Below are 26,105 nucleotides of genomic sequence, written 5' to 3'. Positions count from 1 at the left end.
TTTGACCTACAGCTTATCTTCACCCCGTTTCTTCGGTTTCTGACACAGGATGCTTTGTTGGTGACTGATGAAAATTACGTACAACAGATACTATGCCTTTTAAGACGAAGTCGCAGCCTATATCATTACCTCTCCCTTTTCTGTTGCAGAACACAAGTAAAACGTGTGTTGGTGTGTACCAGATACTATTAAAATTATTAGATTCTTGCAGCCCTTCTTCCTCCACAGAAACATTCGTTTTGGGCATCAGAAAAGGAAGCAGTCAGTCCCTAGTTTGAGTTACTTACTGAAATAGAAACACTGAGCTCTTTTTTCATATTCTACCAGTATGCGATTATTTAATGCTTAAATCTAGGATCAGAAAAGTTCCAGTTAATAGAAAAAAAAAAAATCAAGTGACCATCTAACTTTCTCTGTATAAGCTCGTGGTTAGATAGCAGATTTCCCAATAAGTGTTCACCATACATTCTTTATTCCATGGCAGGAATACTGACATGTCAATATCAGTACATTTTTTTACTTGCAAAGAAAAGAAAACATGCTATTTATTTATACAGTACTTTTTTTAAAAACGAGGATGGATATAAAGAGGACAGCCACTAGAGATTCAAATACAAACCCAAGAGCACAGTATAGAAACTGGGCAAACAGAACTAACACAACTTCTGCTGTACATCTTCAGTCCTCAAAGGGGTAAGAGGGCAGTGTATGTTACAACTCACCTCTACTATTGGAATGGGCATAAGAGCTAGAACCGTGCTTCCAGTAAAAACAGGCAGAATCCAGTTAACAGCTGAAAAACTACATGGTGCTACACGTGAGATAGATTGTACTAGGATAAGTAAACAAAACTTGTGATTACTGATATCATGGTAGGGTCTAATTACTCCCGCCATAAAATGTTAAGAGTCATCTGCATTTTTACGAGACATGAGCCAGTAATTACCATATTCTTGTTTGCTGTTGAAGAAAACTCTTGGCTAAAGTATTGAGGGGATTAATCTTAAAGGTAATGCGGACAAACTAAGACCACATACTTAGGCACGCTAGCACTCAAAGGTACAGTAGAAACCCAGCCCGTACCATGTTATCTACCTATTCAAACAGTAGAGTTTGGACAATTCCCACCTCAACAGTAGTTCTATCCCTGCATCATCGCATTAACTGGCAAGCACTGCTGTTTACTGGCAAAGCTGGGAAAAGCTTTGTTTTCCTGGCAAAATCCAGAATTCCAGAAGAGAGGGAAGGAGAGAATCGACTGATCACTGGACTATGGGCAAAAAACAGCATTCAGGCATGCAACAACCCCTGTAACTTCGAAAACCAGAAGGGAAGCCAGTACTAGAACTTCCTATCATTTCATTGCCCTTTTTTTCACTACTTGTATACTGGCAAAAGGCCATACAAATATAGGGAAAAAAAAATTACTACAAAATTATTGTCTTAAACTGATAAGCCTGAAAGAGAAGACTAAACCATATCACAAGCAAGCAAACATGCTGACATCCCAGCTGCTATAACCTACTGCCAGTAAGAGCATGAGAACAGTCTAAACGAAAACATCACACAGTTGCCAGAAGAACAGTTACACTGACACACTTCCAAAAAAGCTCTCCCATTGGAGACTCTCCTTCCTTCAGCTCAGAGAAGAGCCAGCTAAACAAAGTCAGAGCTAGGAAACTGATATCCGCAAGCACTAGCTGATCACAAAAAAGCTAGAAAAAAAGTTCTTTTTAATTATTCTGATAGGATGCTTAAGTGTTCAGTATGGAAAACCTACTTTCACATAACGTTCCCTATCTATCACCTCCCTCTCTATCACCTCCCTCCAGGAAAAGGAGCACATTACTTTAACCTACAGAAGACAAAAGCAGACAAATGTCTTCAGCTCACTAGAAACTGCAGATAGCAAGCTGCGTCACTGCAGAGTTCACACTTCCAGGCAAAAAGAAGAAAGTCAGACTCTTCTCTACATAGAGGCCACTTTCTTTAGTTTAAAAAAAAAAAAAAATCACACACATACTTTGCCAAAACAGGTTTTACATCTATCTTCACTTGTATAATAAAATAGAATCTCTACCAAAATACCCACCTTAGCCAAGAAATTATGTTAAAAAAAAAGATACACCACCTGCCATGATGTTCTGACAAAGTATTACGACAGTACAAGAGGAAAGTGACATAATCATATAGGTAAGGGGAATTAGGGGTAATCTCAAAATAACATGGCATATAACATCAGCAGAGCAGTATTAATAATTGAAGCAAACTGCAGACACTTAGTAGTTTTGTATACATGAATGAGCGCTTAGAGTCTTGAAGAATTGCCATCATTTCAGTGCTTCTATGGATTATTTTAATAGAAACTGCCATCTTAAGTACAGGGTTTCTTCTTAAATTCTACTACTCACGTCTCTTAAAAAAATGAAGACAACATCTTGGAAGACTATCAAGTACATACACCCACTAACATCCAACACCTTGCTTATTCATCATTATGAACTTTCATCAGAAATGGGTGCACTAAAACCAATGTCTATTAACATAGTGTTAGAAGTCTTCACAAGACTATGAAATCACTAGCACAGCAGTTTGCTTAGAAAAAAATAGAATCTTCAAAGCAATTTACAATTGAAAAGCAATCAGTTCAGGCATTGTAAAGTATTCAAAGGAAGTAACATCCAGAGTATTCCTATACCCCAAGACTCATCGAACATCATCCCTGAACTGCCTTTTTTTTTTTTTAAATACACCTTTCAGAACACCAAGGACATTTCTATAAGTTTAAAAAAAATCATTAAGGATACAAAACATTCAGCAAGTAGAAGTTTTTACATCAGTTTTCTTGCATACTTATCCAGATATGTCACTGGAAACTTCTCAGTGACTGGGATAACAACACCTTGAGATGACAGCCATAACCACAGCTAGTCTGAACAAATGCCTTCATATTTCCAAACTGTTGCCTGCATACGAGCTGTAGCCGCTCTTGGAAATGAACATTAGAATACCACAATTTTAAACAAATCTGAACATGCGTGAACTGGCGGTTTCAGAAGTAGTCAACATCAACCGCGCTAAGGTTAGACACTAGATGTGGTTCACTGCATAGCTTGATTACCAAACCCACGTTCTACTAAGCTTAGCAGCATGAGGTCCCATCTCACTTCAACACTGACGACTGAAAAGCTTGCGCCATCTTCTCCATATGATGTATAACTTGGGACATTACCATTTCTTAAAGCCCATTCAATTACTGTTTTAATCCATAAAAGCCAATTATCTAATACAGCTTGTTGAGATACACACAGACAAAAAGGTTCGGTTTTGAGTGAAAGGCCACACCAAGAGACGACCACATGAGAATTTCTACTGTAAGACCACACCTAACATTTACACACACACACATCTAAAACCTACTAGGAAGAAGCCCATTTCTAAGTTCATGGTGTAGAAATAACCTATTAAGACAGTCTTTTGCACTTGAGACAGTGCTATAACGCAAACAGTCAAAAGCATCCTGAACATGTGGGGGTATCTTTTCACCAGACTTTCCAATACTGTCAGAGAGTGTTTCATAACCTTTGCTGTTGTAAGAGAAGGATTACTTATACACAGACAACTTAGCAAATGTACTACCTGAAATTGTCAAATATTTTCTACCTGCTTAACTTAAAAGAAACCACACCGAAAAAAAACAACAACAAAAAACCCAAAACACACAACTACTTTGGCATATCACTAAATACACACACAATCATGGCCATATTTGAAACACCTGCAACCATTAAAGAATAACAAATAATTAAAAAGAAGATTTAAAAGTCATACTCCAAGACCATCCGTGTGTATAAAACCACTTTTTGCCTAAATTTCTGGCTCTTGGAATTGCAAGCACACGTGAGAGAGAACATTAAATGATTGCAGACTGATTTTAGCATCTTTATTTTCTAGCTATTGTTTCCAGGATACAGGAAGTATTCTTCCTAGAACACCACTATGATTCACATTAGTTATCTCAGTAGGTAACTGAAATGGATTTGTAAGCAAATAGCTTTTGCTGTGTATAAAGCTGGTACTTTAGGTCTAGGTTAAAGCGGATATCAAGATCAATCTCTCGCTTATTTTTGCTAGAGAACATTCAGTAAGTATTGGGAATAACTGAAAAATTGCACCTTAACAAGGCATACTTCATCCTTACAAACCTGATAGTCACTGCGGACAAGTCCTTCAAAATTTTTTTCTCCTCTGACCAACATAAGTTTTGTCCTGGCATATTTCTAACTCTTGTGATACCTCAGTGGTGGTATCAATAATCTTCCATTCGCTTCAATCTTCCCACTAAGAATCTCCCAGGCTAAAAAATATTTGCACTTCTGTTTCTATAAAGAAAAAAAAAAAGAAGTTTCCTCAAAAAACGTTCAGGCACACTTTTTGCTGTACAAAGAAGCCAAGGCTCTCTCCCTTCACTTTTTGCACATTAAGTTTGAAACCTAAGGATGCAAAGAAGTGCTGCTGTTTGTACTTTTAGTTGAAATACTTCTTTCAGACTCCAAATGCCTTTTTATTTAACTCTCAAGACCTGCAAGTTCTTATGATGTGGCTTATTAACAGAAAACACACAGCTTAGCAAATGGGGAGGGCACTGTCTTCGATAGACATCCATCAGTTTAAAAGATATTAAGAATGGTTCTTAAAAATGCACCAAGTAACGGAGTCAAGCTCAAGGTCTCTCACAGGCTCTTTATGGCACTTGCTACAATTACTGTTGACCATCCGCACCAGCAGAGAACACCAAAAGCAAGCTAGATGCAGTGGAAAGAAAAGGAACATTTCCTTAATTAAAACTTTAAAAAGTGTTCACTAACATAGCATATACGGGTAATCACTATTCCACATGGTCAAACAGTCAGCTCACCATTTGTTGGGGCCAAATGACACGGCACATCGTCACGTCAGTGGCTGCTGGCAAAGCGACACATTGTGTTGTGAGAGCACAAGTCAGAGGACTTAAGAACACCCCCTATTTGCCCCAAATAGATAAGGCAGGAGACAGTGAGCAAGGTTGCTGTTGACGGGTGGTCTGCAATGGTAACCAGGACTGATGCATTCCACTGTAGCAGGAGACATGCCACCAGCCGTAACCAGAACTTATTCCGCTGTCTGGACAACATACGCAATCCTAATTTTGCCAAACACTCCAGCAGATACATATTGTAAATCAACGACCCCCACACTTTTGGTAGGTCTGTCTACCACAGGAGTGGTTTTATGATAGGGGCATTTCCCAATGGCTGAAGAATGACCTGTAAGTACATAGGCTGGCCCACCATTAGTCAGTAGCAGTTTGCTACCAAATGAAGTCATTAATGAGAAGGAAATTTTCCTTACCAAGGTCCTGAGACCCTAAGTGTCCTTGAGTGAACAGACTTTTCCACTTAAGAGTAGCAAGAAAAAGAAAAGCCAAGCTATCTAAAACTCCTAACGTTTCAGCTCACTAAGCATATATCCATATATACACTCATATTTACTGACCATCCTTATACCAACAGGCCAGCTAGAGCAAATTTATTTTAGCAACCAAAACTGATTTCAGCTGTTCTGATTATTTCCAGGGTGGCTAAACATTTGGAACTTCATACAAGGAGAAAACATTTTCTCCTCATCAAGTCATAGCTCTTCGAGAATTTGTACACAATAGCATTAGCTTGGTGCCAATTCTTTGTATAATCTTTCCTTGGCTAAAACCTTTTTGTTTCAAGCGGATCTGTTACTCAGTGCAGACAATCTACTGCACTTCACTAACGCCTGAACACAGCAGAACCTCTAGTTTATTCTTCCGCTTTCCTTAAAAAAGCGTCCAGCTTCTATGACAATTTCACAACCTTGGAAAAGTTATTTAACAACTGAACCTGCAACTTCTTCAATAGGCTCTTTTTTTCATACAAGACCATAGTTATAAAGAAGACAAATCCAAATTATTGCATTTGATGTGCACTATATGGCAGTTTTGGGCAATATATGGAATGCTCTAAAATTCAGACTTTCTGTTCTTTTACTATCTCATTCCTTTCCCATTTGAATTTCATAAGCAGAGCTCAAAACTAACATCTGCCTGAACAGTCCCTTAACACAGATGTGCTCCGTCAGGTGATGGAGCTATTTGAACTAGCATTTTTTAACTCATTTAAATGACAGTAAAGGTACCCTGGACAATTAACAATACCGGTGCATAAAAAAGGGATAGTGAGGTAAATAAACAGTTTAGACAGATGAGAAAGCAAGTGGGGCAAAAAAAACCCCGTTGATAGAAATTTGCACAGGCTACGATGGAAGGCTATCAAATGAACAAGTTACTTTTTTTTTTCCTGGCATATATGAACTTGCACATTAAAGTTGTTTCTCTTCTGAGAAAACAAAAGAACTACAAAAAAAAAAAACACACACCCCCCCCCAACAAAAAAAGGCCTTCCTTAAAGCCACAATGGAAGTTTAAAACAGGCTACATCCTAACAGGGGATGTATCAGTCACAGTTTAAAGAAAGAAAACAGACATTGATTTTTTCCACTTTCTTGACCATTAACGGCTGCCACAGGACACAATAAATAGTGCAGGACTGCTTCATTCGTGGCAAGATTACTTGGCAAATGAATACTTAAGAGAATGACAGGCAAACATGTATTCGTTTCGCATCAGTAATATACAGGTTTTACAAAATAATTCATTCTCCAATAATAGGGGGGGGAAAAAACCACCCACCACCACACGTTTAGATATCTCGACTTCCACTTAGCAGGAGAGGCCTACCATATGAAGCTTTCTGTGAAAGAATCTTACAAACCCACAGGGAACATGAAATGGTTCAATTTCTAGTGTTACCTAGACTATCTTACGCTATGCCTTTAAATTCTCAAACGCATAAAATGAACATTTTGATGTGGACATTTAACTTTTTCAATCTTCCCTCCTCAGTCCACCCCTTATTCCTCTGAAAGGTTACATGAAAGGGAAGACCAGAAACAAAAATAAGCACCTGCTAATTTCAAAACAAACAGCATGAAAGAAGGCACCCAGGTTTTAAAATTTATATAGCTTAAGCTACCACCACTTTGCATTACATGACGGCAGTAAAACAACCTGCTTAGTGCTTCCTTCTGTAACGCCCATGCCGATATTCTGTTTCCACACTATCTGAGTATATTTGGGCAATGACATTCAGCCCCATATTCCTGCAACAAAAATGCAAATGTCTCACTGCTTCCTGCAGATTCGTTATTAGAATTCAAATGTATTGCCAACACATAGCAGTGCCAACGTATTAGCAACACACGGCTTCTCCACTAAGTACTAATAAAAATCACATTTAATAACAAGTTATCAAAGGGCAGGCAGTTGAAAAACCGTTTGTGCAACACCTGGCTATCCATTGATTTGTACCGCTACAGCTAAACTACTGTCAAGAGTAGGTTATTTAAGAAAAGATTTAAGTGGATCAAATAAACCTAAACAAAAATACAAGTTTCCATTGTCTTCATTTGAGCAGCTTTCATTCCACAGCATCAGCTGTGTCCTAAAGTTGTCTTTTCAAACAGATTTAAATAATTTCATATACAGTACTTTTGGTTAAGTTATCATTATATGCAGTTACCAAAAAGCCAAGCAAAAACATTTTCTAGGCTGTCTGCTGGAATTATTATTTCTGAACAGTTTCTAGGCACACAACAAGGGTTACTCCCTTGAGACACCCAGTACCATATAAAGGTCTTTCTCCTATTCTGTAGTAGAGTATCATTGTGAGTAGCTTTCTAGCAGACAATACCACATCTCTCGCCTGACCTACCATCATCTTAACCAAATAGTATCAGTTATACAGAAGCACTTGGGTACCACATAACATTGTGAACTGAAAAGGAGAAAAAGAACAGGCAAGACAAAAGGGGGGGGGGGGGGGGGGGGGAAATCAGGATTTCTAAGGAGAAAATATGGAATCACCATGTAATTTTGAAGACTGAGATTGAAGTTGTCTAACATATGTTTAAATGGTTTATATTTTGTTTTTCTAGGTTTGTGTAAGGACCAAGTGATCACAATTTCATTTTGGTAATCACCATCAAAATGGATATTTAATACTCTTACTTCATGTGAAGTAATATTGTGCCTTTTCTAAATTAGAAAAAAGTGCATAAATATCCCTTTTCATGTATTTTTGGAAGTGTCTAGAACACATGGAAGGAACGACTGGCATTTATTTGCAATACACCTCAAAACACAAGACCGACAAGACAGAACAGGTAAGGTACATGGCATGCTTCATTAGCACACTACTTAATTTTTAAACCATATCTGTCAAAGGATATCACTACAGCTTATAAACTTTGTACATGGAGATCACAGTAAGCAGCAAACCACAGCAGCAACAGAATAACCTGGAGAAGCACATGGGCTTGTTTCCCCAACCCCTTCCACCATCACTACACCCCTGCTCTACTTCTCCATTTATGAAACAGAATAGCTATCAGTAATCCAAGCCGGAGTCATCAATTCCTACTCTGGCAGGTGGCATTAGCTGTTACCCAGAGGAACATCCTTTTCTATCTCCTCGCACCTTCTAGGAAGTGAATGCCACAGAAAGGACACATGACAATTTGACTTTTTAAACTTTTGATATCTTCCCTTCTCTAAAGGCCAAGATATCAGAAATCACATCCAATGTCACATCATATAAGGGACAGAAGGTACATTTTAAAATGATGCGGTAAACTAAGCAGTATTTCACAATTAAAACAGACAATGCCCTCCTCAGGTGAAAGGAAACAGAATTGGAGAGGTTACTTTTAATCTCCTTCCAGAGAGAAGCTCTACTGCCTTCACGCACCTTGAGAGAAACAGTCAAAAGAAGTTACACTCTGCACTTTTATTCGCCGACAAAAACAGGTTAATGCACCTAAAGTTAAAACACTTTTCCTTTTTCCTCCTACTTAAACCTTCAGAAAGAAACTTAGGTACACTAAATCTATAGTATAAGTAGTGCTTTTGCCCTCTTTTGTGCATCATTATGTATAATGGCAGCAAGAGCCTCATTTAAGAGTAACTGAAACAGTTCAGGCGATCCAAAAAAAGAGATTAAAAGAAAGCTTTGCGTACGCTGAAAGGAGTTATTCTAAAGTTTTATCCTTGTAGAACAAGAACTTACAAAGCTTGCTGCTTCTCCTCCCTGCTTTCCCCAAAGTGATCGAGTCACTTTTAATCCATCATGTACTCGAGGCAAAGCATCATCTTTCACCTTTGGATTTCATCTCAGCTAGCTCCATGGTACACCCGCCTATCACAAGCCTGCTCCAAAACAAGAAAAAAAAACCCCAAACCCTACACAAAACGAAATCAGAATATGAAAAGGAAAAATTGCACTACGTACAGGGTAATAACCAGTTCTACTACAGAGGAAGCCTGCCTCCTTGTGGCTCAGCTAACCATAAATTAGATTTCTACAATTCGTTCCATTTCACCCAGTAAATCTGGTGAGCCGAGAGAGTAACAAGCTTCTAGTTCAAGGTGGGTTTGGGGTTTGGTTTTGTTGCAGTTTAGTTTTTTTGTTTGTTTGGGGGATTTTTTGTGGGTGGAGGAGGGAGCTGATGAAAAATATGTTTCTCATTTTAAGAAGCACTGATAAAAGTTATCCATCTCATTACTCAAAGATTGCTTTTAGCCTCCACCTCTAGATAGCAAAGACAGGGTGGGAGGGGAAAGAGATCTAACTTACAAACAACTGACATTCTTTACATGGCAACAAAAGCAAAAGCCTGTCAGCACCATAATCCAGAGGCTCCAAACCTTGGCTGAGCTGCGGCTTAAACAAGCAGGCCTCTCTTGAGCCTTCGCTTTCAACAGTAAATCCCCTTTCTGCCTACAGGTGTCCTTCAGGGGGCACCTAGGAGGATTTCATTCTTGGCAGCAGTGAAGCGTTTGGTGCTTTCAATAAGATGCAGGCATTCCTCTGTCCTGCCTAAAGGGCTCAATTACACAGGGCTACTTTCTTAATGCCTAGAAGAGTAAGTGCTTTAAAAAAACAGCTGGGGTTTTTGGCTGGTTTTTTTCTTGGTGTCCCACACACACACAATCCAGTCACTTTATTGTGCAAGAGCTTAGTGGTTTATGAACTCAAAACTTGTGTGACAAATACACAGATTCCAATTCACACCAGCCTTAGGAGGAGATCACATCACCAGGATGACTTTGGCTTGGGAGGGTACGAGTAGCTTCCTCCATCTTGCAGAAGCTGTTCCATTTTATGCAACTCAGACACAGAGCATGAACTGCTTTTGCTACAGGTTAGGAAACTCATCCATGAAGAGAAGGGTTGTTTCGGTCTCTGCTCCAAAAGCTTTTTAATATAAAACACATATTGTGAACACAAAAGTAGCCCACATTTTTCTCAGTCTCACAACTGTTGGGCTTGCAACTTGCTGTCTACTGTGTTACAGACTGTTTCGGGAAATGTTTCTCTAACCTTTAAACAAGTGAATCAGAATCACTCTTTCCAGTCTATAGCCCAGTGATCTGGCTAGAAAAGGAGTGAACTGAACGCATGGCGTTCTCATGCTTACAATCATTTTAATTGGAGATTCACTGGAAGGGAGAGAAAAAAAAAAAACAAAAAGACAGACATTTCTGACCTCTCCAAGCACTTTTTGAATGAAAAGGCTTCAACTCTACCCTTTTCTTCTTTCCAAGAAAAAAAGGAAAAGGTTGTCACACCCTAAATTCCAGATGTGGAAGATGTCACTTGTTTCTACTAGAGTTTTTATGCCTGAGTCCAGAATGAAAAGCATTGCACCTTTCTATATTTTTTTGTTGTTATTATTATTCACACATTTACCATTGAGACAGCTTCTACTTTGTGGGCTTTAGACCCTTCCACACCTGCTCAGCTCTTACCAGGCCAAAGCACTGCACACAAGGCTACGGGCTCCACCCCTGATGCCAGGAGCCAAAAGCTTCGGCAAGGCTCTACCACACACTGCAACATCCAAGTAGCTTCGTAGATCTCATTAGAAAGGTTGTAAATGGAGAACCAAAATAAGCAGAAGTTTACATTAACTCTGAAAACACTAATAAGAAAAGCAGAAAGAAAAAAAAAGAATCGCTCCTTTCTCTTACTCCTTCAACTCTACAGAAGAGAAAGGGAATTGGTGGTGTTCATCACATCACAGGGCTGGCTGCCGTACCACGCAAGTCCAGTATGTCTAGATAACAGACTAGGTCTGTGTACGGGGAAAAAAAAAAAAGTCATCCTTATGGAAAAAAAAATCATTCTGTTTGTATAACCAGATTTGTAATTAACATGCACATTACTTATACAAACGAGGAACTATCCCCCCCCCAGCTTTTGTAATTTTATGGACTGAACTCGGCAGAGACTTCAATTTATTAAAAGCGATGTTCTTCTGCAAGCAACCCTGTTTCCATTATACTGAAATAGTGGGCAAATAATAAGGACACATGAAGTCATACACACCAAGAAATTTACTACAGCAAGGTTTCTGTTCATAAGTTTAAGACAGTTTGTGTGTTTGCTTTATACCAGGGTCTGACACTAAGTTAATAAGCCTTTTATTGAGATTCAAAAGCTATTACATTACACTCATCTTCCTCTACTTATATTTGCTAACCTACGCTAAGGCCCAGGATTAAATTTTACGCTTCACTGACAGAAAATAGAATCCTAAATCACCAATCCACATGTAATTGTTAATTTCCCCACTTGTTTCTTGTGGTCACAGTACCCATTTTCTTCCTTACTACGGCCTTACTTTAAACTTTCATATTTTTAAACCTGGCACTGAGCTTCAGCTCAGGCCTATGGAATGTCTCATTTTCTCTAAATTATCATTGCTAAACTCTCCCAACTACCCAGACTAGTAAGGTTTACTAAATTTTGCGCAGAAGGATAACAAATTATCCTACCAAAGCAAGTATCAGGATCATAGATCTCTTAAAACCATAATAAAAACTCCCACTAATATCAATAATAAACAGCAGCAGGTTCAAGCAGATTAAGTACCAGACTCGTACTCAGAAAAACTGGTTTCTTTTCCTATTTTATTCTCACCTAGTCTTCTAGGTGACCTTGGGCAAATCACTATCCCCACATTGCAGTTTCCCCAGCAGTAAAAATGAATTGAAGAGAGTTGCAAATCTGTCTGGAAACTCCAAATGAAACATACCATAAGAGTTAAAAACGTATTTCCCTATCTGCAGATACATTTGCCGTGATAGCTTTTCTTTATCCCATTACACATCAGCAGCAGCCTAAGATTGCTTTTACTTTCTAAATACACTCTGGTGGTTCAAGAAAGGCTTTAGGCTACTGCCTTACTTTTTTATCACATGCTTGATCTATTTCTGCTACTGTTTCTTGTATCTACTTTGAAGGACCAAGAGCTTGTACTTAGCAACACACGTTTAACACATTTTAATATATTGCATCAAAAGTTGCTGTTTAACACATTCCTAAGCTACAGGGAGAAAATAAAACAGGCCACATCGGAACAGAGAGCCAGTTATTGATGAGCAGCGACTCATCCTCTAGATCCTTGCACGCATAAGTAATCTTGTAAGTAATCACCCAAGTATTTGCTTCCACAACGTGTCATGGTTTAACCTCAGGGGGCAACCAAGCCCCACACAGCCGCTCGCTGGCTCACACACACCCCCCCCGGTGGGACGGGGGAGAGAATCGGAAGGGTAGGAGTGAGAACACTGTGGGTTGAGAGATAAAGACAGTCATCAGCAGAGTTTTACCAGGAATACAGGCATTGATGAACCGAACTGCATCAAAGCAGCAGAAGGAGATTCCTCCTCTCATACACCACTAGACTTAAGAAGCACTGCTTCTCATTTAATGGGAGACTGCCATTTATTAGCAAATAACACTGCTTAACTGCAGTGCACTTCACTTACCTGCCCTCTTCCCATTTCTGGGTTTGCTTGGGTTTGGCTTTTTTTTTTGAAGGATGACACAAACATGAGATGCTTTTTCACCTTTTCTATTCCAAAATATACGGTTTAAACAACAGTTTCTAAGAGCCCTTGGCTCTCCTGGTCTTCAAGGGGGGGGAAAAAAAGCCCACAGAAAAAAAATAAGCAGCACTTAATTATTTTTTGTAAATGGATTTAGTGGATAAAGTTGCACATCACACCACAAAAACCTATTTTGATTGACACAAAGGTGAACTATGACATGCTTAACTTGCAACTACTTTCCAGGCAAATTACTACAACACATTGAAAAATACTCCTGCACTGTCAACAGACCACTTCTTGAACATTAGTAACTGAGCCGTTAAAAAAAGGGAAGAGACAGACCTTCCACACCGCAAGACACGAAATATGGCAAATCCAGCTATTTCCTGAAATATTGCAAAACCGACCAGAAAACGCTATCTTTCAGGCGTAGCGCTGAGGGAGAGGCAGCCGCCGTGCATCCAGGCAGGGGAAAGAAGGCGGGGAAATGCATTTGCGGGTCGGATCCTCGCGTGTTCTCTAGGTGCGAACACCAGCCCAAAGGTCTCCGGTGCCGGAGGGGGAAGGAAGGAGGGAGGGAATGAGGGAGGGAAGGAGGGAAGGGGCAGATGTTCTCTGCCGGGAGGGGAGCCCAGCCGAGGGGAGCCCAAGCCGAGCCGAGCCCAAGCCGAAGCCGAAGCGCCCCCCGCCCCCCCGCTCTCCCCTCCCACACCAACTTCCCCCGGCCCGGGACGTGGCCGTCCGCAGTTGGACGGGGAGCGACGTGACGAGGCTGAAACCGGTCTGAAGTCCACAAAGAAGCCATCTGCCTCCGGGAAGCGGGCTGGGGAAGGGCGGGGGGACGGACGGACGGAAGGAGAAGCCTGGGGGAGTTTCACCCCGCCCGAAAGCACACACACACACCCCCGCGGGGGTGAGGCGATCCCCGCACCCGCCCCGAGCACCGGGCAGAGCCGCCTCCGGCCCGGCCCGAGCCGCCCCGCCGGGACCCGGAGCGGGCGCACCTTCCCCGCCCGCCGCGCGCAGGGCTCCGGGCTGGGCTCTCACCTTCCTGCTGCCGCCGCCGCCGCCGCCGCCGGCCAGCGCGGCGCTGCCGCCCGAGTACATGTAGTAGGCGATGCCCAGCACCCAGAGGAAGGCGAAGCAGAGCAGCAGCCGAGACCTGCGCCGCATCCTCCCTCCCGCCCCGCCGCCAGGCCACCAGGAAACGGCCAGCAGCAGCCGCCGCCTCCGCTCCTGCCGCCGCCGCCGCGCAGGGTCAGGGGGCAGAGGGCGAAGGCCCGCCCCCCGACCAATCCCACGCCGCCCGGCCCCGCGGGGGGCGGGCCGGGGCGGGGCGGGACTACCGGCGTCGCCATGGTTGCAGCACGCCGGCCCGCCGGCCGGCCCGCCCCCTCCCCCCACCCGTCACAGCCCGGGGGCCGCGCGCCCCCCCCGGAGGCAGGGCGCGGCACCGGCACGGCACGGCCCCGCCCGTCCCTCCCGTGGCCGCCGGCGGCGGGCTGAGGGGCGCGCGCTGCCGCCGCCGCCGCCCCGTGAGGCGGGAGCCGCGCGCTGCGCCTGGCGGTCAACGGCGGGGGGCGATCGCTCCCCCCTTCCTGAGGCGGCGGGGCCGTCCCCGCGGCTGCCGTTTCCCCGGGCGGGGAGGGCGGCCGGCCCGCTCCCGGAGCCGCTCGGGGTGGGGGGGAGAGGGGCTGCCCGGCGGGAGCGGTGCGCTCCGGGCCCCGGCCCGCCGCCTCCCGCCCCCGCCTGCCTCGGGCACAACGCGGGGAAGCGTCGGCCGTGGCCGCGCTCCGCGGCTCGGTCTGCGGGCTCCCTGCGGAGCTGGGGCGCCCGTGGGCAGCGCCCGGAGCGCGACGGCTGGCGGGAGCGGGGATGCCGGCTCCCAGGGTTGCCGAGGGGCTGTTCGGTGCCGCCTCCGAGCACCGTGGTACAGCCCTGATGCCTTGGTCGCTCGTCGTCTCACTGCCACCCATGTTGGCTGATTTATATGGAGACCCCCCAGGGCCCCAGGAGCTCCAGCTGGCCACCACGAGTGGTGTCTCCGTCCTTCCTCCCACTCCCGCTCAACCGCAGGGAACGGAGGACATGCTTTACGGAGATGGTGTTCATGAAGCCACTTGAGGCAGGCGGTGAGGCTGGTCTTAAAGTCATGTTGGATGATGCCCAGTGTCCTCCTCGTGACAGGTATCCGCATCTCATTTGATAAGTCTCAGCCTTTCTCATGTTATTCGAGAGATCCTTCCGTGGCCTTGATGGGAGACGTCAAGGTCCTGACAACCCCGCTACAGCACTGAGGTGTGACACTGACATACCCCCCCGCTCCCCTTGCGCTGCTGGCGTCACTGATGACTCCGGTAGCAGTGCCCACTCTGGAAGCCTGGTCACCCCTATGCAGGGCTCAGGGGACCTCCGCGGGACTCCGCCTGGGTCTTCCCAGCAGGTTGACCCAAGCCGGGCTCCGCTCTTAGAGGCTGGTTGGTTGATGTGCGGTCATTGCCTGGTAAAATTACCTTCCTTTCTGCTTAAGCCGTTCCACCCTTAAACACCTCAGGACAGAGGCTACGCTACTGCTAGCTCTCACTGTGGGTCACTGACTTGTATGCGCACAGCTCGTGGGGCTGTTTTCCCACGCCGCTGAGTTTCCTGTTCAGCATGTGCTGCTACCTCACCCCGCTGTGAGACATCAAGAAATGAGAAGGCAAAATGAAGAAGGGAAGAGGCACATTCCCGAACAGTTAAAAAGCACCCCTATTTCAGAGACACGGTATCCGCTCAAGGCAGAGCATTCCTGGTTTTTAAAGGTTTTCCGTCATCTCACCTCTTTTTTCCAATGCACTGTTTTACTGCCGCCCATTCTGACTGTACCGCATGTTTCTGACCCCCCGTCTGTCTATACCGGTGTCAGACCTCTGCCAGCTCAGCCGCACCAGCGGCTACAGAGCCTCTGCAGAAGGCTGCTCACCAAGCCGTGCCAGGATGTGGCAGGGCTCTGGCAGAAATTCTCTTGCCTGAGCAGGAAAAGACCCAGCAGCCAAAAGAAATGGAATCAAAAGCTCACCTGCTCACCAGGGCAGTCACTCTGCTGACAGCCTGGGCAGGGAGGTGTTTCGTGCCAGTGTTGGCATTGCCTGGGCAGAAGTTGCATGGCATGCAAAGATTTCAGTGAATAACTGCATACCTTCCCACTCGCCAGAGCCCTGGTGGAGGGACAGGGTGGGAGAAAGGAGAGAGGAAGAAATCCCAAACAAGTATTTGTTCAGGGAGTGCAATATGAAAAGGTCTCTTTCTTCAGAGCAAATAACTCTTACAATAAACTCAGCATTGCCATTCTTGGTTTTGGGGCCTAACCCAAGAAAGACACCCAATTTGTGCAAAATACAAGTCTTGGAGCCAGATAACTGGCATCTGTTGAAGTGAAGTACAACGGCGAGCATGGGCTGCCCAGAGAGGCGCAGACGTTCTGGATGAGAGGTTTTGATTTTTCCGAAGTGTTTGAGAGCAGTTCCTGCAAAAGCGCTGATTGTGCCTCCGTCTAAAAAGACACACACACAGACACACGCCACCCCAAAGGCTACATTTTAATTAGCAAGATTTTCTATAAAATGCAGATCAATCTCGGCAGCCCAAGATGGTGAACGTGCAGATAAAGTCCTGCCACTTAAGCTCTACCGTCAGCTAGAAGTGAGGATGGAGGAGCAGCTTCCTGGCTGCGGGGGGATTCCTTCACCGGGCAGATCTGCTGAGGAAGAAGGGGCTGTGCGTGACATGCTTCCCCCTGGAAAACATCATATACTTACATCTGTAAAGTGCCCAGTGCTGGAGCCATAATTCCGTTTAACCTTACAAAATCTGCACACCACTTACTCTTTAAACACCTTGCAAAGCCTACAGAATCTTTTCTTGCCCTTTTCAGAGTCTGAAAGGTCTTGAGATGGTCTTCAAAGGTCTCCCTTGAAGCCCCAGGTATTTTCACTGATTTTAGCAATGCGCTCAGATAGATTTTTCCCTTTCCAGCAAAATTAGCCAGCCATGCATGTACAGAAAATCCTTCGGTAGCTACACACTTCACAAGCTTACCGAAATAATCCACTGCACATGCTCAATTGCTGTTTTCAAATGTTTATAACTCAGTTAAATCAAAACTAATTTCTTCTCGAACAAGCAAATACATGTCTACTTCAAGGAAGGCTACTTCCATGTCAGAGTTCATTTTTCAGCCTTCTGCTGATAAATTTACAGAAACGCTCAAAAAAAGGCTGTAAGACCCTATTTAGCTCGAGAAACATCTCTCTTTTTTTTTCACTCTCCTGATACTCTGGACTGGCTGAACCAGTTTTGTTCAAATCCTGCCAAAATATTCACACTTGGACAAAGTCCCAATCTGGCAGATTTCACCCTGAATCATTTATATTTCAGAGACCACATAAAACACAGAGGTTTAGAATGGAAAATGTTACATCGCTTTAACTCTAGGAAAAGCTGCCTGTTCTATTACAATGCATTCGCATGCACATACCTCTTTGCCTCAAAAGTCCCAACGTGTTTAGTCAGCAAAGCAAAACTGAAAAAAAAAGCGCTTCAATTAAAGCAAAGAATTCAAGAAAAATGTAAGATATTTTTAAATGATTTTTCCAGTGCATTTCAAAAGAAAATATTAGCATATTTTAAGAGCAGCGTTGCTAGAATGATTCACAGAATATAAATGCTTCTGTATCAACCACAGCCCTTTCAACAAAAGAGAGATCAGTCATGCGGGAGTACAAATAGGAGCGAAATTTGCAGAAGGAATCATCAAAACTTCGCCTTTGATCTGTAACGCAGACACCTAGATTCCGTGGGCCAAATTCTGACCTCATTAGCTGGGGTGTAAACCAGAGGGTATTTCACTGAATTTCTTTGGGAGCGGGTATAAAACCAGACACAGCCACGACCAGATTCTCATTCAGAGTGTTAGTGTTGATCTCCTTGTAACTAAAGACCACAAAATTTGCTCATCCTTTTCTGGAGTTAAATGACCTCATCAGAGGTGAAGGAACCCTCTGACAGTACGAATGGAAAGTAGTTCTCACCTCCAGGGATAAGTGAGTCAATCCCTTACTCATGGAAGCAGCCTTGTCCTTGCAAGGACAGGAAGGAGGATTTTCAGATCAGGTCTAAACCACAGAAAACAGGTTTTAAAAACTTTAAAAGGCCAAAAATCCCATCAGGATGCCTGAACCTCTTCGACACACTGAAGCTCGTAAGTTGCTGATCCAGTTCAGGTTCCATTCTTTCAAACCTATGCAGTCATGTCAGAAAGCGTATCATTCCTCCTCTCTCATGAGAAAGGTTACTCATTAGCCTAATGGAAGATGTTTTATGACATAGAAATCACAAATTAACGTGAAATTTAAAACACATCTGTAGAGGATATAGGTTTCTTAATGCCTTGAGAACTTGAGCTCAGCCCGAGCGGAGTCTGTGTTTGTAGTGCAAGAATTGTGTTTGTAGTGAAAGATCCTGATCCTGCAAACATTTATGCAAATGTTTAACTTCATTCAGTGAGTATTCCCATCGGAGTCAGTCAGACTACTCAGACGTTTAAAATTATATGCTCATGGCTGAGTACTTGCAGGATTAAAGGTTAAGTGCAGCTAGCAGGTCTGAAAATCTATGTGGGTGTTTTGCAATTCCGCGCTGCACAGTGGTAACAATGAGGAGCAGACTACCTCCTCAGCTAAAGACTTGGGAGTCAACATGTCCTTTCCCATCTGTTTAGATGCCAAGACTATGTTTGTTTAATTTTTCAGCACAGTTTCTGATGCTACCCAGAGTAGGCAGACGTGCTGGCAATAGCATCCGAAAGTGGCTCGCTTCCAGAAAGTCTTGTTACCCTCCAAGAATGTTTTTCGAGCTGTTAAAACCCCAAGTAGCAAATATTGTATCGTGCACATTTTACCTTGAAAATAGTGTGTGTCACCCTGCTTGGTCCGGGCTTGCTGTGCAAGGTCTGAATGCATTCAGGCCTTTTAGAACTAAAGTTCTCTCGTCCTAGACTTTGATATCGAGAGGGCAGTATCTTCGCTTTTAAAGCATAAAGCAATGGTTATTTCCTCTGATAGTTTTTTTATGCTGTTTCCCCATTAGAGATCGATCAACACATTACGTCATGCGATGCAGATATTGTAAGCGCTGCATTTTCTCACAAAGGTTTGCAGTATCAGCTTAAGCCCGCGTGCTTCCAAGGCAAATGATCCAAATCTGGAAGCCCTTCCTCTCCATTAAATAAAGTTTAAGGTTCAACATTCCTAAGAGCTGTTCAGTTCTACAAAGAGAGGAAACAGATTCTTTCCCTATGGGTGCTGAACAAAGAAAGAACAACTCAGCCTTTGGTAGGCCTCCCGCTAAAGATGGCAGAAGCCAGTACAAACTGCAGTCCCATTGCCAACTATTCTTCCCGAGCTGAGTCACTTAGCGTGTTGGGCTGAACTTCAGCAGCACAAAACAAACCTCTCGTGGCATTCCGTAGGCTGATGATCGGATTTCAAAACGCGATACGGCTCAGAAGCATCCCTCGTGGGGGACTGATGATAGATGAAAGAGAGAATCGGCCATGGAGAGAGACCTGCTGAAACGATGACCTCACCTTTGATTGAGGTAATTCGATCCCCCTTCATTGCATTTATCTGAATTCTGAGGGTCATGCTGGATTCTTCAGAGCTGCCAGGAGTAGTAAAGACTGATGATCTATGGTCTGAGACAGGGCAGGAAATTCCATCCTTTCCTCTTGAGCAAGGCTATGTTGCAGTGGTGTGCAGCTGTAGTACTGTAAGTCATTTGAGGCTAGGGGTAAACGCTACGTGCTAATGCATAATACAAAAGTCTATTTCTGAGCAGCAAAGACAAATGTGAACACATCACACAGTGGTGCTGTAATCTCAACTGGTACTTTGTCTATTCAAACTCATAATCCAGATCAGCAAGGCTACAGCCAAGTAATTTGAGGCAGTCTATCTGTGATACAGCTTTGCTACAGCAAAGCATAGAAAATGCAGCTAAATTAGCCTACAATAACATTCCTGGAGATCGAGAAAGAGGTTTCCCCAAGTCAAAGTGTTGTACCAGAAGCAGGTTTTGCTTATCTCTTTATTTAAAGTCTTTCCTAGCTAATGGCACCATCAGCAGCTCACCAGAGGGAATGTGAGGGAAAGGGAAAAAGAAAGAACAAATGTAAAGAGAAATGAAGGAGGTGTGGTAGGGAAGGGAGGTGAGAGTACAAGGAAGCAACATAGGCCTTTCCCTTCCAAAGTTACTGCACCGTATTCAAAGTCTGCCTCTGCGGTGTCTGAACTGAAAAGACTGGTAAGTGATTCAGATCACCAGCTGCCCGGGATATCAGACCCTGCCTTCTTATACAGACAGCAGAGAGATGCTTAGCGAGTGCTCAAGCTAGGGATTGCAAATGCTGCTCTGCAGTGACTGCGTATGATTCACAGGGGCAGAGAGAGAAAATCTTTCCTTGCTGCACAATGTTTTAGTTTCAGCTGGACGGTAGAAAGCATCTCCTTACTTCTTCTCCACTTCCCCTACAGTAGGAGTTAAAGAACGTGCTTTCAGCCTGAAACATGGAAAGCAGGTCTCCAGTTTTCTGGAGAAGCAGAATAACTGACAATCATAGGTTACATCCAGAGGTGCCATAGTGGACACGCTGAATACAGCTCAGATGTCTTTGATTACTTTGATTAATCTTTTTTTTTTTTTTAAACATATATCATTCATCCATGTTCATACTGTTGGCTCGCACTCAGATGCACACAGCGCAGTGCACGCCTCAAAGGTGGCGTGCTGCCCATAGCACCCTATCCACGCTACTCCTCCTGGGCACCGTGCAGTCTGACAGTCAGCAGTGCTGCACGCCCCCGGAGACTCCTCTGCGCCAGGTGAAGGTCACCACCCCCCCCACACCTGCCCTAGCACCGGGTCTGCTTTTTGCATTAGAGTTGTGGCCAGACAAATAAACCCTAGTGATATATTTTTATCAACGCTATAGATTGTACTGCTGGATATTGCTCAAGAATATTTTGCACCGTGCAATTAAAAGTAGTCTTTTCACACAGCACGTATCATCAATAAATACATTACTCTGTTGGGTTTGTTTGCATATTTGCCAATTTGCAAAATTTGGTGTTTGGATCCCACAGTCATTATAACAAATTACACAGGTCTTCTGTATCACACTCGAGCGTATTTCATGTAAGAGGGAAAAGAGACGCTCACAGCTATTTCAGTTCACACACCCTCTAGAAGTCACATATTGATCTCTCCCAAATTTAATCTTTCAGCACTTTGGAACAGACAGTAAATAGGCTCACTTACCACAGGGGCTGGAAACTGACCCCATTTGTAGCCTTCATGACCCTTTTGGCTTCAAACCTTTATCATCGGCTGTTGAAATCATAAAAGGCATTGTTTCTGAAAACAGGACCCAAAACCAGCAAACCTGGAGAAATTAGTTTTACCCTGTTTCTCTTCCAACAGAAGCAGCCAGATCCACCCTCCGTGTACCACGGCTGAACCACAATGAACTTGGCCTCGGCACCTATCACACAAACAAAATGATTTGAAAAAGAAACTGGCATTGCCCTGCAGAGACCGTGTATTTCCCATCCCTTTTGTTCTTTCAAGAGTTTCAGGTAGAGGAGCAAGTGTTTCCTTTCAAAAAGTCAAACAGCAAATAAAATAACTTTCTGTCCTGTTTCTGTAAGCTGAAGGTCTGCATGTTTGTGAACTGAGGTTAAGATCCTTTTTCCTTTCTTATTCTGCAGAGTACCGCTCACCGTTTTCTCTAGCTTTCAAAACTGTTTCTGAACTGAGAGAGACACGCACCTCAGAGAGAGATGGTCAAATAATTATTTTACTTTTACTTGTAAATTAGATTCTTCCAGTGCATGCAGGTGTAAATGAGGCCTTCTCTACTGAAATAACATTTTTGGCCTCAGGAATTGCCCAGCAAGGTTCTTCCTTCCACAAGTCTTAGAGAGAGATACTTTGTCCGATTGTCATCTCACGTGCCCTAGTGTAAATAGGGGGTAACTCTGTAGAAGGCCATGTCACTACAACAGGGAAAAACTGATGTGAGTTGAGACAAAGAATTAGTTTCCAACACAGCTCCTTCACTCACTGAAAGGTGGTAACATATAGTGGAGAAAAAAGGGCGTTTGCAGAGTACTGCACTTCTACGTGTACTTTACACAGAACAGTCCTAAAAACTCTCACCAGAGGAGACTTTGTGCATGGAAATGCTCACAGGGCCACTGCCAGCCCCAAAGGCTTGTGTGCAGGGAGAGGGGGCGGCAGCGGACACAAGGGTAAGGAAAGCATGGGAAAGAGGAAGAGGAGAGGAGACTCAGAAAAGAGAGGACATGCCCTCTGCTTTGTATACGGGCATGTACTGGTTGTGTCAGGAAGCCCAGCATGAGGGAGATGCCTCTGCACTGCAGCCTCTCACACATCACTTGTTAAGAAGGGAAACCCCCTACATTTTAGGAAATGCTTCCTGCTGTGATGCTGGGAATAGAAAACTCTGTGATGCCGAACAACAAAAACACTGTTTCTGGTATCGCATCTTTGTAAGCGGCACTTCTACTGCATACTTATTTTTCTCTTGTGCTGCCTGAGTCACCCCCTCCAGATGGATGTCCCAGGACAATCTTACAGGAACAAACATCCTTGGCTGGACTGCATGGTATAAAACATTTCCCAGCTATTCTCTGTGAGTCCTTGCTACAGAAGAGCTCACTAAATACTTGCCTAGGGACACAGATGTACCTGCAGAGGTACAGCATGACAGTGGCAAGACAAATGTGCACACACGACGTTGACCTTGGCAGCTGTACGCCATGTGGAGCACCAGCAGAAATCCTAGCAGTCCACCAGCAGAAATCCTGCCTTTAACCAGTACAGCCCCTGCCAAGCCTAGCAGAGCCTCACCTAAACCATTATTTGCCTGAGTCATCTGCCCCTTCAGGATCCTGCTTGCTACGTGCCCTGGAGCACTTGAGACCCAGAGCTTTTGCTGACGAGAGCGCAGAGCAGATGGCGGCTCGACGCTGCAGACACCATCGCACCTGAAGGCAAGGATCCCATCAGGAAGAGGGCCATGTTACTGCACGTTAGCCAGGCACACACACCTATGTACTGCCGAGAAACCCTGTAATTAAGAAACTTATCTCCCTGTACTCCCACATTTCCCCAGGGCTCTGTCAAGCCATGGGTGCAGGTTTTCAGCTGGAACAAAAGCAACATCCTCTGCGCTTGGGTGTCACGGTTTTCCCTGCTCTCTGATGAGACCTTGCTAGGGGCTGGATGCGATGGGAAGACTCACCTGCTGGAGGACCACTGTTAGCTTTTATCTTGCTCTTTCCTGCTTCTATTTCAGTTTATCAGCTTCACAGGTTTTGTCCTTCTTCCTGCAGGCAGACTTCTTTTAAATTTGACGAAGGGCAGTGCGTTTTCTTGCTGCAATTAATCACATGTTTTCTGTCATGTGACTAAATAACAATAATTAACCTGGCAGTTGGGGGTCCCCTGGGTTAGGTCATGATGCTCTCTACTGGCTCTCCATAGCGTTTTCTTGCTGTCTATGCTGCCTTCTTGGCTAGGTTACCTTCAGGCATACTATGTTCTTGAGTAACAATAATAAACAGAAAAAATGAGGCAGTTCATAAGATTATTATTTTTGTTAGATTCTCTGTTCTAAAAGCCAAAAAAAACAGCAGCAGGCCCAATACACTAAGGAGAGCTGCTTTTTTTTTCCCTCTACTCACTAAAACATTGAGCAGTTGTATAGTTGTATCAATGAATTTGGTGGGACACCAAATTAGCTCAGGATCTCATTGATACTTCAGCAGCTGAATTCGATCAGACATGATCTCATATCACTACTCATGAAGAGAGGGGAAATATGGGGAGTTTGCATTTCAAAGACCTGAACAGATTCAGATCTCGAGCGCTTGTCAGGGTCAGTCCGCACATGAAATTCTCCTAGTTCTTGAAAAGTTGTACTGTACTATTGCACAGGAGAAAAGACTTGAAATAAAGCACCTCCAAGAGCCAGAAGAGGTCCTGACAGGACTCCCACACCCTGCTCCCCCAGCCAAGGAAGCAGGGTCCTGGTGGGAACCTGAGGCAGTAGGTGATATGTATCTGAGAGGTGTCAATGTGCTTCTGACATCCTAAGAAATGCAGAACCAAAAGACTCACACCTACAAACACAACAGAGGTTTGCTTTTGCGATTTACCAGGTGGAGGAATTTCTCCTTCCAAGGGAAATAAAGTCTTCAGAGAAGAACGTCTTCAATGTAGGAAACCCTGCCAGAGCTGTGCTTTTATTCTTCATGCCCCATGGGGAGTGATATTACCTAGAGCTGAGAAAAGTTTCAATAAATAAATCAGCTGAGCCAAGGCCTCTTTTCAGTGTGTAACCAGTTACCCCCTTCCTATGTAAATCTCCCTGCCAGGATTTTCCTCTGCTTCCACGAGAAAAGCCCAGAAGCATTCAGACTGGTCCTGCCACAAGCAGGGTCTCCACACGTCTGCTGGGAGAGCTGACAGCCTCAGGCAGCTGGTAACAGCACACAGAGCTCCCCGTACCTGCCAGAGAGACCTTGCCGGGCTGCTCAGCGCCCCAAAGCCGTTCAGTAGCTGTCTGTGAAGCGGCCTGGTCTCCAGCCACTCATGCTGAATCAAAGTCCACAGCACAGATTATCATCGACTTTTTGTTTGCACTTGCGCTGTGGGTTCCTACAGCGACTACAACCGAGCGAGCACACTGCTCTTCGTCCCACTAGGCTGAGATACACCCCAGTAAGGAAGCCTTAGTAAAGCCAGCACTGATCCTGTACCTGCTCTATTGAAAATAAAGGGAACATCGGTACAGAAGCTGTTGATCTGGCACCATTCAGAACCATCACATTCACTAAAACCAACCAAAAAGAACAGATGCAATTGGAATTTAATGTATTTTCAGGTCATTGTTCCAGTTAGAGCTCCGCCTTACATAGAAAAAGCGGTATCAAGTAAAGACCGGATGAATACCTTCTGGAAGCAAAACCATATATTTTGCCAATTGATTACAAGGATGGGAAAATCATACAAGGCTGACAGCAATTTGGGACAACTGGCAACATCCCAAAGGCTAAGGAAAGTATCCTCTTCGTCCAACGCTTCTTGACATTTCCTCAGAGAGCAAGTTCACAAATTGTGCGTTTCTGAGTTCACACAAAACCTCCCAGGCATGTCAAAAGTATAGATGCTGCAATTGGCAACCCAGGGCTGTAAGGCTTCTATAGGTGCTGCCATTCTTTTATTTTTTTTATTTTTTTTTTTCCTGCTAGAGATGGCTCTTGTAACATCTTGACTCCTGAGCAAGATGAATTCTGTCACTGCGCCAATTCTTAGCACTAGGCAATGGAGGGCAAAGATAAGGCTTCAGATGTGTCCCACTTATATGTCAAAATACTGCAACACTGACAAGTATTTTAGTGCTGTACATTCCCTGAATACTAAACCTCTTTCTGGTGCTATCTCGTGCTATACAATATAGCTCTTTTTGTACTTCGGTTTACCAGCATCCTTTTTCACTCGCAGTTAGTCTGGTAGGGGAAGAAAGCCTCTCACAAAAATTAGGATTGCGTTTTTCCAATCTTTACTCAAGTATGTAGCGCATATCAACTATTCACACAAACCGGGATTGGAAGTCCTACAGCTAAGACAGATTCACACCTTTTTCACCCTGAAGTGTTCTTTATCAGAACTTAACTCACTATTTATCTTTGCGAGGTTTAAAAAGAATGTTTTATTACCTAGCTCGGCATTTTCTTGCAGCCCTCAGAGATGATGGAGTGGAGAGTGCAGTTATAAAATTTGCGGGTGACACCGAGGTGGGGGTGGATGCAAGCACTTCAGAGGGTGGGATCAGCATTCAAAATCACCTCAATATGTTGGAGAAATCGTCTAAAACTAGCAAGACAGAATTTAGTAACAACAAGTACAAAACACTACATGAAGAAGTGAAAGATCAAATGCACAAATACAAAAT

General features: G+C 44.0%; 1 protein-coding gene and 1 long non-coding RNA gene across 5 annotated transcripts in view; both read right to left on the bottom strand.

Annotated features, from left to right (window-relative positions):
- The window catches only part of GALNT2 (polypeptide N-acetylgalactosaminyltransferase 2), a 99,139-nt gene extending 84,860 nt beyond the window's left edge, over positions 1-14,279 (bottom strand). Inside the window, exon 1 of the mRNA XM_075089524.1 lies at positions 14,072-14,279. Coding sequence (XP_074945625.1) covers positions 14,072-14,197 — 126 coding nt within the window. The 5' untranslated portion in view covers positions 14,198-14,279. The remainder of the gene's footprint in view (positions 1-14,071) is intronic.
- Positions 14,280-16,591: 2,312 nt separating this feature from the next.
- LOC142055502 (uncharacterized) lies at positions 16,592-24,769 on the bottom strand. Of its 4 annotated transcripts, none has more exons than XR_012659959.1 (7): positions 24,659-24,769; positions 24,307-24,432; positions 23,391-23,524; positions 21,526-21,605; positions 18,097-19,590; positions 17,544-17,588; positions 16,592-16,802 (listed from the first exon to the last, which is right to left on the bottom strand). It is a non-coding gene; the product is annotated as an uncharacterized LOC142055502 (long non-coding RNA). The 4 variants fall into 4 exon arrangements; XR_012659961.1 differs by having other exon boundaries at positions 19,517-19,590; XR_012659960.1 differs by lacking the exon at positions 18,097-19,590 and having other exon boundaries at positions 21,383-21,605.
- Between the last annotated feature and the right edge of the window lie 1,336 nt (positions 24,770-26,105).

This window comes from Phalacrocorax aristotelis, chromosome 3, assembly GCF_949628215.1.
Source record: "Phalacrocorax aristotelis chromosome 3, bGulAri2.1, whole genome shotgun sequence".
NCBI classification, from domain to species: Eukaryota; Metazoa; Chordata; class Aves; order Suliformes; family Phalacrocoracidae; genus Phalacrocorax; species Phalacrocorax aristotelis.
Note: the sequence above shows the minus strand (reverse complement) of the source record. Positions and strands in the feature narration are given on the sequence as shown.